The sequence below is a fragment of the Protomyctophum parallelum genome (assembly GCF_964188405.1).
Source record: "Protomyctophum parallelum genome assembly, chromosome: 22".
Taxonomy (NCBI): domain Eukaryota; kingdom Metazoa; phylum Chordata; class Actinopteri; order Myctophiformes; family Myctophidae; genus Protomyctophum; species Protomyctophum parallelum.
This window is the reverse complement of record NC_139714.1, coordinates 36,352,315-36,367,133: the sequence shown is the minus strand read 5'-3', so window position 1 is coordinate 36,367,133 and position 14,819 is coordinate 36,352,315. Positions and strand designations below refer to the sequence as shown.

The 14,819-nt window shown below is 42.0% G+C and overlaps 1 protein-coding gene across 1 annotated transcript; it reads right to left on the bottom strand.

Moving 5' to 3' along the window:
• Positions 1-3,203: 3,203 nt before the first annotated feature.
• Positions 3,204-12,602, bottom strand: krr1 (KRR1 small subunit processome component homolog; the record flags this gene model as incomplete). Its single annotated transcript, XM_083757767.1, has 10 exons — positions 3,204-3,427; positions 3,705-3,801; positions 4,794-4,871; positions 5,212-5,382; positions 6,033-6,089; positions 7,887-7,970; positions 8,909-9,034; positions 9,518-9,652; positions 11,171-11,346; positions 12,527-12,602. 10 exons carry the CDS (start codon positions 12,600-12,602, stop codon positions 3,276-3,278), a joined length of 1,152 nt encoding a protein of 383 aa, XP_083613893.1. The 3' UTR covers positions 3,204-3,275.
• Between the last annotated feature and the right edge of the window lie 2,217 nt (positions 12,603-14,819).

Here is a 14,819-nt window from a genome sequence, read left to right as displayed (position 1 = left end):
TACCTTAGATGTAGAAAGCCTCTATACAAATATTTCCCATGAAAGAGGACTGGATGCTTTAGGCTTTTATCTCCAGGATCGCACTGAACTCCCCCCCAGTGAATTTATCTGTGAATTAGCCTCTCTAGTCCTTAAACTCAATTTCTTCTCATTTATTGGGGACTTCTATCTACAGCTAAAAGGCACATCCATGGGCTCCACTTTTGCGCCAGATTATGCCAATCTATACATGGGTTTTTTTGAGTACAACTTTGTTTTTAATCCTGAAAGAAATCCTTTCTGTCAGAAAATCCTTAAATGGTACAGATATCTTGATGATGTATTTTGCATTTTCCAGGGCAAAACTGAAGAATTGGTAGACTTTGTGTCATTCCTTAATGGTGTTTATCCTGATTTAAAGTTTACTCTTGAATATGACTTGCAACGAGTGTCATTCCTAGACATGTGGATAGAGCAACAAAATGGAGGCCTCATCACTACCCTTTTTAAGAAAAAAACTGACCGTAACACTTTTCTTCTAGCCAGTAGTGCTCACCCCAAAGCTCTAAAAAATGGCTTACCAAAAAGTCAGTTCTACAGACTAAGACGACTTTGCCATTCTGATGAAGATTACATAGAAAAAGCCCTGGAAATGAAAAAACGCTTCCAAGAAAGGGGCTATTCTAGTAAATGTGTCGATGATGCCTACCATATTGCTCTAGATACATCCAGATCTGTTTTATTGACAAAAAGTGTAAAAAAGGAAAAACAATATTCAGTTTCCTGTATCACTACCTACACTCCCCAGGCCTACATGATTAAGAGCACAGTCATGAAATATTGGGATATTTTGACATCAGATCCAGCTCTCACACAACATTTTAAGGATCCACCTCTGTTTGTATATAAAAGAGGACCAAATATACGGGACAAATTGGTTAGAGCCAACATATTGCCGCAACCAAAACAGACTCTCCTGGCCCCCCTTAAACCAGGCAATTATCCCTGTGGCAACTGTGCCCAGTGTAACAATACTTTGAAAACTAATGTCTTTAGACATCCCAGAACAGGTAAAGCCTTTCCAGTAAAGGGTGTCATCACATGCAACACAAAAAATGTTATATATTTGTTAAAATGCCCATGTGATAAAATCTATATTGGTAAAACTATCCGTCCCTTAAAACAAAGGATCAGTGAACATAAAAGTTCAATCAGACGAAAAGATGAAAACTACCCCGTAGCCTGTCACTTTAATAATCACTCTCATCCTATCTCCTCCCTTAGGTTCCAGGGAATAGAGCAGATTACTCTTCAGAGAGGGGGTGATGTCGACAGAAGGTTATGCCAGAGAGAGCTCTATTGGATCCACACTTTAGAAAGTTTACAACCCTTAGGTCTCAATGTAGACTTCGATATGAGTGTTGTTATATAAACAGATGACAAAAGATTACATTTGCTCTTTGCTTTATGATGGCTATGTGCCTGATGTTTGCATTTGCATTATTGGCTTTTGTTTTTTTTGTTTTTTCAGTTTTTTGTTTTGTTTACTTCGTTTGTAAATATTTGATGTTTTTTCCTTGTGATGTTTTTTCCTTGTGATGTTTTTCTCTTGTCTAAATGGACACTTGGTGTCTTTGGGTGTTTTGTAGTTTAACTGAGAACTACAACTCCCATGAGTTATCATTCAAATTGAAATGTTTGACATAGGTGTGATCAATCATCCAATCAAATGATGAACATATATATCTGTCCTATGTCACTTTTTGATTATGCCTGAAGAAGGTCAGTAGACCGAAAGCTTGCAAAAAAATAAACCGATTGTGCGCAGATTGAGTGTGCGGAGTTTCCCTTTATTTTCCCTCATATTCCTTTTGTGGCTCCAGCACCTCCCTAAAGTTTTTTTCAGCAGATGAGCGGTGGTCCCTCTTCTATTTTTGTCGAAACTGGGGGTCTTTGAAATTAAACGGGTTTAGAAACACTGCTAGAGCTGTAAATATCTTCTCTTACAGGGGGTCCCTGGCATACCTTTTCTAATGGGGGTCCGCGGGCTGATTAGTGTAAATTTGGGGGTCCATGAAATGAAAAAGTTTGGGAACGACTGTGCTACAGTACATGGAATAACAGATGTTCACAGACAATGATGTGTGTTGTCGCTGTTGGACAGAAACCGTGTTCCTCCATCTTATGTTTTTAAACCCATTCAGGACAGAAACCCCTTTTGGTGTTTTAAGCACTATTGAAAAAGTAGCAGATCTACAAGCTTGTAGTGTGGCACCAAGTGCCGCACTACGAGCATGTCTATCTGCTATTTTTGAAATATCTTCAAAATGTGGCGCAAATCTTTGAATATATATACTTACAGAGCGAACGTTTTTAACTCAAATCTTTGCTTCTGGAACAACATGCTCGCCGGAACAACATATTTTCGGATTCTGGTCCGCAGCCAAATACAGATAATTCTGGGGGTCCTTGACATGAAAAAGGTTGAGCACCACGACATAGAAACATAGGTTTTTCAGAAAACCGTTTAAAAATACTTTTTTTTTAAAAGAATCGGCCTCAGGTCTAAATGGGTGGTGCATACTTAGTTTAGACTAGTCATTGGTTAGACATGGGTTAAGGTTAGGTTTAGGTGTGCTGCCCCGTGGGAGGTTAGGTTTAGGGTGAGGGTTTGAGATAGGTTGTAGTTGTAGGACTAATGACTGGTCTAACCAATGACTAGTCTAAACCAAAAACTGTCTAAACTAAGTACTGCACCCCTAAATGGATTAAAGCTCCATTTTATACTTGTACGGGCCACGGCCACCACCGGACATGCCCAAGAGCTTGTGACTAAATAATACAAATAACTACCTTTCAAAGAATGGCAAAAAAATAACTCGTTCCAATAGAGCCAACACTGTCTGGAACACAGCTACATATAAGGTTTCCGCCCAACAGCGATGATATCCCATGTCCTAAATCCCATCATGTGTGGGGTGCCCGCTGGTCTAGTGGTCCAGGCGCATCATGCCACATATAGGCTCTGGCATGACAGCGTGTTGCGTGTTCGATTCCCGTTCATGACGACCATTGCTGCATGTCTCTCCCCTTCTCTCTCTCTCCCCCTCTTTCATGTCCGTCTTCACTTCAAAACTATCAATAAAGGCAGAAAAGCCAAAAGAAAATCTTAAAAAAAGAAAAAAGAAATCCCATCATGTGAGCTTATCGATATCCAGTCTCCTCTGAATACCGCACGAAACCGTACAAATATTTACAATAATATTAGTCTGTATAATAATCACTCCTCTGAATGGTCAGCCTCTGCTCTTCTTCTTCTTCTTCCCCTTGTCCGTGGAGCTGCTGGTGGGCGGGGCGGTGCTCACTGCTGGAGCTCCCAGCTTCTTGGTCTTGGCTTTCTTCACTTTGTCTTTGATGGCCTCGATGTCAAGTTTGCCTTCTGAGGGAGCTGTGAATCAAAGTGGCGGACATCAATAAACTGTCTAGAAGAAACAGACACTGTCGATTGTATTTATTTGTCTTTCGTCACACGACGACACTCTCGTCCTCAAGTGTAAAAAGAAAACATCATATTTTCGTGAATTCCATTTATATATTTCATTCTCGTCAAGGTTATGCAATGAATCTTTCTCGTTTGAGGATCGGCACAGTAACCACATTACACAACATCATAAAATACGGATATTTTTAAATTATTTTAACAAGAAAATGTTTTTTTCCTGTACCTTTATTTGTCTTCTTGAGGAGAGGTTTCTCTTTGGGTGGAATGAAGTCTTTCTTTCGCTCCTCTTGCTTCTTATTCACATTCTCTGCTTGTTTAACCTAAGAATGAATAACAGGAACCGTCAGATCAATAACATGTGCCTAGTATAGAGATGTGCTGCCCTGTGGTGGGGTACAAAAAGATAACAGGAACCGTCAGATCAATAACATGTGCCTAGTATAGAGATGTGCTGCCCTGTGGTGGGGTACAAAAAGATGTCAGGGCATGAGTAGTCTCACGTGGCCAGACAACTATTCCACAATCTCTGAATGCTACATAGTCTGGAACTACAGCTCCCCAAATCCGAGTAAGGAAGCTGCCATTTCCGTTCACGAAATTAAAATATCTTTAGGAGCTTTTTTATTTCCTTTTCTGCTAAGCAACAAGCTATATATATGCTTAGATGATTTATATTTATATTAGGATAAACGTGCGTGACTGTAAAGACGAAACGGAAGTTATATTTTACTCATGACGGCTCTAGCCTCTCTGAACCAAAATGTAAGATTTTGTCCACAATTCCATGCTGTGTTGATGTTGTACCATGTACCATAAAATGAAACCAATGAAACCAAATGGACCCAGGCGGGATTGCGGGCCCATTTGTTTCACTTTACGCTCTCAAGAGTTAAAAGATCTATAAGGGTACATTTGGTTACTCTCCGTCATTTAGCGGGGGGGGGAACACTGGTGGTCCCCGGACCACCGGTTGAAAACCACTGCAATAGACAATTGCAATTTGAATTTGTTTCTCCCCTAACCCCCAAGGGCAGGCGTGAAGGCGATTAAATCCCATACTAAAGAGGCCCCTCAACATCCAGTAACAATTTGTGTATGATTAGATGTTGCGTTCATGACATACTGTAGGGTGTTTTAGTAAAAATAAATACTGCCCACCTACAGATTTGTGAAGGCAACTACAGGCAAACAGTATGTAGTGTCGAAACCCTGTTTATAATGGCTTAGTCACTAAGCCATTATAAACTGTTAAAGCCTTTAAAACAAGCCACAGACAACAAACGGACAAGCTCTAAATGTGACGAAACGGTACCTTGATCTCCTCCAAACGTTTCCTCTTCTTCTCTCTCTCCCGTAGGAAGAACTCTCCTGAAGCCAGCTCCATGTCAACCTAGACATACATACAATGCCATTAATAAAAACCATTTTTGGCCAATTTTCTGTTATTTATGAACATATATAACTTCACACAAATTTAAATCAAATATAAATTGTTACATATTTTTTCTTTAAAAGAAATCTGCAGGTTTACAAGCCGACTAAAGACTGAAAAACAATAGTTGTGTCTCATTCTTGTCAGTAGATTCCATGTGAGAAGCCTTGGTAGACTAGAGAATGGGTGTCTCTCTCTCTCTCTGAAGCCTTGGTATCGAATGGGTGTCTCTCTCTCTCTCTCTCTCTGAAGCCTTGGTATCGAATGGGTGTCTCTCTCTCTCTCTCTCTCTCCTCACCTTGCTCTGAGGCGGTTCTGGGGGGAATGGTGTGTACTTCTTCTTAACGCTCTTCTTCTGGGGTTCCTTGCGCTTGGACAGGTTCTTATGGCGGAAGTTGGGCAGGAAGCGTTCCCAGTTCTGTCCCCGGAGATCAGGGTCCTTGGCCAGCTCCCGCTTGATCATCAGGGTCTGTTAGAACGGGCCCCAACGGTCACCATTTATAAGAACACTACTTCATTGGTCATCAGGGTCTGTTAGAACGGGCCCCAACGGTCACCATTTATAATAATAATGATCATCAGGGTCTGTTAGAACGGGCCCCAACGGTCACCATTTATAAGAACACTACTTCATTGGTATGGCACCTTTCATGGCATGAAATGCAGCTCAAAGTGCTTTACGGAGCAATGGAAAAAAAGAAAGAAAAGCTAAAAAGGCATAAAACAACAGTCGCTGCAATTTAATGAGAACCATTTCATCAAGTGCCGTATCGTGGACAGAAATGGTGGAGTAACAGTCAAAATATTGACCCGTTTCTTTAGTCGAGTGCAAAGTATAAATGGCTAAGTAAGCATCGGATTTGTGCCTCGTTATCATGCCCTCAGATCCAGGTCAGGCCAGCACTGGCACACAAACCCAGATATAAAGTTGTGTCAATCACGACAATCAGTACAAGGATGGAAAGTATCTTCATTGGGCATGCCTACGATCAACCTCAGTTCAAAGAGTCAAAGAAAATGCTCATCAATATCCTCCTGAAACGTCATGGCTGTGTACACCGTCAGACGCATCATGGATAATTAATATATTTGCATATATTGCAGTACTTCAAGACCTACCTTGATGTTATAGATCGGGTGGATGTTCTTCATGGTGTCCATGACAACTTTGCGCACCTGTACAACAGAGTCAACCATATTAATAATAATAACCGTCACCTGTACAACAGAGTCAACCATATTAATAATAATAACCGTCACCTGTACAACAGAGTCAACCATATTAATAATAATAACCGTCACCTGTACAACAGAGTCAACCATATTAATAATAATAACCGTCACCTGTACAACAGAGTCAACCATATTAATAATAATAACCGTCACCTGTACAACAGAGTCAACCATATTAATAATAATAACCGTCACCTGTACAACAGAGTCAACCATATTAATAATAATAACCGTCACCTGTACAACAGAGTCAACCATATTAATAATAAGAACCGTCACCTGTACAACAGAGTCAACCATATTAATAATAAGAACCGTCAACTGTAGGGAGATATGACTTCAAATTAATACCACGATTATTTCCATTTTTTGCCTAGATTACCATTGGCTGTTGATAAAGGTAAAGGCGCTACCGTATATAAATGCACCATTTATTTTTACCAACGGATGAGTTACTGCGTATGTTTGTGTAACGCCCGGGATTCGAACTCGGGTCTCCCGCGTGAAAGTCCAACATCTTAACCACTAGACCAAAGGGATGACCCTATGGACCAGGGGAGATATTAAGACTTCAGAGGCCATGAGGCAGAGGCTCTGAGCCACTCTGCTACATTTGGACATCGACAAGCTCTTCGTTACAAAATCGTGGGATAAAAAATATATTAACCCATTCTGACCTGAGATCAGATTCATACGAGGTTTTCCACTGGACACACACTGGTCTGATTAACCCATTCTGACCTGAGATCAGATTCTAAAAATGTCAGTCGTTCTTCGATTTTTCAAAAATAGCAGACCTACAAGCTCGTATCGCGCCACTCGGTGGCACGATATGAGCTTGTAGGTCTGCTATTTTTCAATAGCTAAAGCATAACATGATGCCAACACCAAAACGGGTGCCTGGTCAGAATGGGTTAAAAAGACAAGCTCTTCAAGGACCAGCAAACAATCAGTGAATTGCGCATGTTACTTTCCTTCCAGGGAGCAACATGGAGTCCACCGTACGGTCTTCGCTTCCTAGCCACTTTTAAATAACCTTGCTAAAGACCAGGAATAGAAGAGACGCCTGCCGCTCAGGGCATTTGGCCTCTCTGTGACGCTACAGTCAGTGTGTTTCTGGGCTTAGGTGCTATTTACACGAGGATGGTGTTCATAAAAAACGGCAAAATAAAGTATCGTTTGCTGCTGTCATTTAGACGAGAACCGTGTTCACAGGAGGTGAAAACGCAACGAAGTGAAACCACCTCCCAGAGTGGAAATCTTTTAGATCGCCGTTTCCTATGGTCTCCATATAAACAGGCAAAACGGTGGATCCGCAAAACTTGTGACATCATGGCTTACGTCAGCTCTGGTCGGCTCGCCCCGTGTCCTTTTTACATGGTGTCATAGGCATGCGTCAGTTGCTAGGGGAAACGAACAACAACAACCATGTCGGATAGTCCGGTTTGCTGGAGGTGTGATGAGGACGCGACGTTTGTTTACTTTCTGTGTAGAAGAAGAACGGAAGTAGTTCTACGCATGCGTGACTTATGTCTATGGTTTATATAAGCGCTGCGTCACACGGACCCCACAAGGACACGCGCCACCTAGCGACCTGGCATATATATGCATGCACTTTGTAGCGTGTTCATTCAAGTGTGCGTTCTCATGTAAATGGTCCAAAAAAATGAGAACGCAACGGGACTTTGACGTGTTATATGGAGATGGTCGCTGTCTAAAAGAGGCCTAAGAGGCGCTTACCTCCTTCAGGCCATTGTGTCCGCCCAGGGCGGACACCGTGTTGCCCTGCACCATGACGTAGCAGCTGGTCAGCAGCTCCAGGGCCTGGAAAGAAGAGGACTGTCAGCTTGAACACAGTTTATTGCATGATTCTGCACAATTCCTTTGGATTGTTGTGAAACCGATAATACACAGTGACACATGTGCTGCCACCTAAAGCAGAACGTCGCACTACAGAAGATGGAATAGGTGAAAAAAGTTATTTTGCATCAGTGTTGATTTCGTCGACTAAAACTAAGACGAAAAATGTTCGTCGACTACCTTTTTTTCACTGACAAAAACTAAATGAAAACTAAGCTATGATGACTAAAACTAAGACTAAATATATTGACAATTTTGTCAATAAATAGACTAAAATGTTAGGAAGGGACTAGTGGACAAGAAATCCAGTACAAGTAATTTTACACTTAAAAAGAAATAGCAGATCTACAAGCTCACGTGTCGTGCTGTGACACGGTGTGGGCTTGTAGATCTGCTATTTTCAGCAAGTGTAAAAACGGTCATTACGACGGCATCAAGGCTCGCCAAAATACATTTTGTTCGACTAAATAAACTGTAGATTTAGTCGACTAAAATCTTATGACATTTAGTCGACTAAAACTAGACTAACACTTTAGTGCCCTGCATTCCAGGGGACTAAAATGCGACTAAAACTAAAAGGTCCCCACACACCAAGCGCGTTTTTCGGATTTCTAGCGGCGTCTCTCCATCGTTCTTCCGAAAAACGCGTCCACTGTGAAACCACCTTTAGTGAAAACTATTCAAAAGACCATGACTAAAACTAAAATCAAAACAACACTGTTTTGCATTGGATTTAAATTTGACCCCGTGTAACCATTCCGAGTGCAGGAAACCCTGAGACGAGGAAGGGAAACCCCCTTCTTGTACAGTAACAGTACATTTGAAATGCTGCCGTTGGTAAGGCTCACTTTAAGGGTGGAGCCTTTGGGCCCAATGAGTCTCTGTCTCCTCCAAGGACTCACTTTAAGGGTGGAGCCTTTGGGCCCAATGAGTCTCTGTCTCCTCTTCACAAAGCGCTCTCTGTTCCTCACCAGCGTGCCCACCTTGATTATGTCACATGCCATGTCATCCTGCAGTATCCGAACTGCCTGCATATAGAAAACAAAACCATAAAAACAAAGACGGGGGGGGGGGGGGGGGGGGAGTAGAAAAGATTACAATACCTAGTCTATCATTCTATGTCCAGAGCTCAGGGTAAAATTCTATTTAACTTGACAGTTTTAATCGCTGAATATAAATTACAATGACAAACAGGAACGATGAGGGAGGTTAGGTATGTTTAACAAGAAAACAAAGTATAAACACAAACAAAACTAATATAAAATGTTCCACTATTAACTTAAAAAAAGAAAAAGATTCATTGTTCACTCTTTGGTACAAGCTGTATTCTGGCAGTCCCTCGTTTCCCAGAGTGACAATCTAATAGAGAATGACTTCCAGTTATTGCATCCTTTTAAAGTTGTTAAACCATGCTGCATAATTAATAATTCAATTGTGATGCACGTCATCTGTTCCTGTTGTGAAGCCAAAATCTGAGTGAACTGACGTGGATGGACATCAACAACAATTACCTGCTCAAATGGGACGCTCCTCGCGAGCAGCTTGATGAGATCTCTCGCCCTCAAAATAGCGTAGGGGTCAAAAGTCTTCTTCGTGGTGCAAACGGTCAAGCTGCCCTCAATCAAGTCCAGGGTTCCTTTGATGTGCTGCGGGTGAGGGAAAGGCCAAGTGTGAGGGGCCGTGTGTCCACAGACTGTGAGGGGCCCTGTGTCCACACACTTTCCCTTTCTTTTATTTGAGTGGCAGAGCAGCACAAAAATCAGCTTGTAATTTTAGAAATGTTTTGGAAGTCTTTTTTTTCTTTCTTTTTTTACTTTTTAACATTACAGATTATTTTCATCATCATTTTTCGAGCACGGTCGAGATCGTGGATTTCGCAATATTACGCCAGACTTCCCGGTCCTTCATTGCCATCCCCAGTTCCTGCTTACTGATGCCTGTGTCCCTAGCGATGACATCAGGGAACGACAGTTTTCTACCTCTGGTCTGCTTTGAGGCAGGACTGAGGACTCCAGAGAAGATATAACCTCATTGTCAGCTCTGTAGCAGTGGCCAGCAAACTGTGTTCTTCTGGATCGGACTAGTGAAGAAACACGGGGAAGGTTGCCGCACAATAGATTGTTTTAATTAAATCAATTAAATCTCATTTGATGCGTGGACTTGAGGTGACCACTGCTTGTGGTCATGTCGCTCCAATCCTACACATCATAGGAAAAGAGACGCTGATGAAGCGGCACTGCTCTTCAAAGGTTTTTAACTATTCTACGCGAGGCACTCGTGTCCCATTTGCGCTGCGGCGCTGGTAAGAGGAGCCGTACTACTAAATGCATTGCAGAGAGGCTTTGGCAGCTCAAACAAACACTTTCTGTAGCTACAGACCCGACCCCATATATTAGACGTCAACACCAATGTTTTGGGCAACTGGGCAAGCATATGTTTTACCGCCTCAGTCAGACCTGAGGCTGATTCTACAAAACTACATATTTTCACATGTTCAAAAATAGCAGATGTACAAGCTCGCAGCATGGCACAAAGTGAGAGCTATTTCTGAATAGCCAGCACTAGAATCTAAAATGGCATGGTTTGAATAGTGTTAAGAATTAGGTTAAATTGGCCCTTCAGGGATAAAAATACAGATACCAGTGTTGTGATCTCGTGTTGCGTTTATAGCTATCTAGCTATATATCTGGTGTTGTGTTTATAGCTATCTAGCTATATATCTCGTGTTGTGTTTATAGCTATCTAGCTATATATCTCGTGTTGTGTTTATAGCTATCAAGCTATATATCTGGTGTTGTGTTTATAGCTATCTAGCTATATATCTCATGTTGTGTTTATAGCTATCTAGCTATATATCTCGTGTTGTGCACTGTTTATAGCAGACTCCTCACTCAAATGTGCAGTTTGCAGTTTGGGCAACTCCAAAGAAAACTCCACATGCCACAACATTATATTTACCTGCCATAGTGTCAACCCGTGTCGGATCGGTGGTTAGACTGGCATATTCGCCGATACGACAAATAAGGGCCGATACCAATACTTTTCAGATACCAATACAGTATCAGGACATCTCTAGTTCAAATATACAGTCTGTTCACCATTTGTAACTCGTGTACAAATGGCACGTAACAAATGGAGTAAAACTAAATGTGTGTGTTGCTTACTACTTCTCCCAGGGCATTCTGTACGAGAGGCCAGCACTCCTTCAGATAGGCTTCTCTGTACTTTGGGAAGAGCGTGGCGAAGCTGCTCTCCTCCAGCATACCCTTGGGGTTGTCGTCTTTACTGAAAGAGGGCTCCTTCCAGCCGTCAGGAACAGACGCCAGTTCTGCATCGTCAGCTGTAAGACACACAGAATCAGGTCAAGTGGCAGCTTAGCCGCAATTCGCAACTCTAGAATTTGTTAATAAGATGAATCTAGAGTTGCAATACACTTGTTTTTATTAACGGGTCGTGCTGCTGCCTCTTGCATTATGTGCAAATGCGAAACAGGTGGTACACAGGGCCGTTCGTTCAGTGACTTACGACGAGTGCTTCCAAACTCCAACACTTAGAAAAAGAATCACCTGCACAGAATTTCTTGACAGAAAGTAGCTCATAACATGATAACATAACATGGATGTTTATGAAACAAACGGATTGAAAGAGGATAATCCAAGCTTCAGTGCTGCAATGTTGGCGAGTTTAACGTCGTTTAATACAAGCAGATCGCAAAAGCAATTTGGATCAATGGGATGTCAATGGAGGGTATTGCAACTCTAGATTCACGGCAAAAAAATATCTAGAGTTGCAAATTGCGGCTATAGTGGCAGCCATGCAGGGATTCAGACAGAAAGAAGTGGGTAGACGGCTGGACATGAAACTTTAAAATCCTACTGTACAAAATAAATAGCATGTGTAGTTGTGTACACCCCTCGAGTTACACATTGATAAATGTACTGTACTGAACTGCACTGGTTCCCAAAATGGGGTCCGGGACTCCGGGGACCCTCGATGGAGTTCCACGGGGCCCCCAACTAAATGATAGTTTGGAACCAAATGGACCCTTATGGGTCTGTAACTCTGAGTGTACAAATGGCGTAGTGTACAGATTATGTACAGTAGTGTACGAATTCTAATTAGTACACTCTCAGAGTTAAATTAACATTGATTTTACAATATAAACTGGGGGTTCCCAGGGATAGAAATTGCATTAAATGGGGGGTCCGTAGACTAATACATGTCAAACTGGGGGTCCTTGAAATTATAAACCAGGTTGAGAATCACTGCTAGAGCTGTAAATATCTTCTCTTATGGGGGGTCCCTGGCATGTCTTTTCAAATGGGGGTCCGCGGGGCTAATTAGTATCAATGTGGGGGTCCTTGACATGAAAAGGTTTGAGAACCACATACTGCTGTACAGAACACACACTGTTTAACATATTATTAGCACATGAGCTTTACGTTGCTGGGCAGGACTTTATACAATAAAATGCGTTACATCATCAACCCGTTATTACAGCAAAATGCAGCATTTTATACCTTTGTTTTTAACCTTCCTCTGTTTCTTTCCAGCGGGCGCTTCGCTCACGCCGTCTTCATGCATGGAGGACGCCATTGTTGTTGAGCGTCATGAGCGGTCGTGACGTCACAACACTTGTTTTTTTTTTCCTTCTTTTTACAGAGCGCGTTGGCATTAATGCATTGGCGCCCCCTTCTGGACTGGAGTGAAACAGCCCTGAACTGAACTGAATCAAAGTGTTAGGTTTAATTGTAGGTAGCTTATTTGCTGTTTTGGCTGTTATAGAAGTGTATATTTGTACATCTCTAAATGTTATGATGAATTGAACATGGTAAACGTGTGTAATTCTTTATGGTCGTTTTGTATTGAGTTGTGCTTGAAACATGTACTGTAATTCTCCAATATGTTAATAAATCTTTCAATCGATCAATTATATATACTTTAACTTTGGTCAAGAAAGATGACGTTAGGATTATATTGGTTTGCAGTAATCACAACTACCACTGATGTTTCACATTATTATAGCCTGCCGTTTCACACATTTAGGCAGATTAAAAAAAAAAAAGGCCTTCTAAATCCTGACCTAAAGTTTTATGAAAAACTTCAAATATTTATATAGCAGCATCAATTTATTTTACATTTTTTAATACTGTACACACTGTACAGAAACCAAAAATGGGTTCCCGGCCTGAAGGGGTAAAACACCAAAAGGGGTTCCACCGAATCTAGAAGCTCACATTGAGAGCTGTGGGCTTGTAGATCGGGGGGGCTTGGACAGACGACTTGAGGACTCCAGTCGTTGAATACGCAGCGTATGACGTACTGTATGTGCCCCAATTGCAATCTTACTTTTCTTTATTTTGACGGGACAAGCATATAAATGAACATTACAGATAAATGCAGCGGGGCAGCGGTGGCCTAAGGCTTAGAGGAGCGCCCTCGGTGCCAAAAGGTTGCCGGTTCGATTCCCCGGATCAGACTGTGGTTGTACTGGTCAGCTCCCAGTACAACAGTATCAGACTGTGGTTGTACTGGTCAGCTCCCAGTACAACAGTATCAGACTGTGGTTGTACTGGTCAGCTGTGGTTGTACTGGTCAGTACAACAGATCAGACTGTGGTTGTACTGGTCAGCTCCCAGTACAACAGTATCAGACTGTGGTTGTACTGGTCAGCTGTGGTTGTACTGGTCAGTACAACAGATCAGACTGTGGTTGTACTGGTCAGCTGTGGTTGTACTGGTCAGTACAACAGTATCAGACTGTGGTTGTACTGGTCAGTACAACAGTATCAGACTGTGGTTGTACTGGTCAGTACAACAGTATCAGACTGTGGTTGTACTGGTCAGTACAACAGATCAGACTGTGGTTGTACTGGTCAGCTGTGGTTGTACTGGTCAGTACAACAGATCAGACTGTGGTTGTACTGGTCAGCTGTGGTTGTACTGGTCAGTACAACAGTATCAGACTGTGGTTGTACTGGTCAGTACAACAGTATCAGACTGTGGTTGTACTGGTCAGTACAACAGTATCAGACTGTGGTTGTACCGGTCAGTACAACAGTATCAGACTGTGGTTGTACCGGTCAGTACAACAGTATCAGACTGTGGTTGTACTGGTCAGTACAACAGTATCAGACTGTGGTTGTACTGGTCAGTACAACAGATCAGACTGTGGTTGTACTGGTCAGTACAACAGATCAGACTGTGGTTGTACTGGTCAGTACAACAGATCAGACTGTGGTTGTACTGGTCAGTACAACAGATCAGACTGTGGTTGTACTGGTCAGTACAACAGATCAGACTGTGGTTGTACTGGTCAGTACAACAGATCAGACTGTGGTTGTACTGGTCAGTACAACAGATCAGACTGTGGTTGTACTGGTCAGTACAACAGATCAGACTGTGGTTGTACTAGTCCCAAGGAACCCACGTTTTAATGTGTATGTGTGTGTGTGTGTGTTTCTATGTGCAGGGTCTTGCTGAAAATGAGCTACTACCCTGGGTAAAAATAAATGAATGAAAACAGAATTAGCAAAGATGCTAAATTTCATCCGTAGTCCCCCCCCACAAAACACAAAAACAAAACAAGCAGGCAGTGAAGCACATTACCGCTACATTACGAGATTCATTCTTAATCCACCAGAATCTCTACAATCTGTCCCACTCTTGTGTATATTAGGGACACACGATTAATCTGTCATAATATAGTTACAGTATCTACCATACCAGCCCATAAAAATGCAATATCTGGTATCAAAACAGATTTTTAGCCACGTGTATCTTTCCTTTATCACACAACAGTGTCCACAACAGT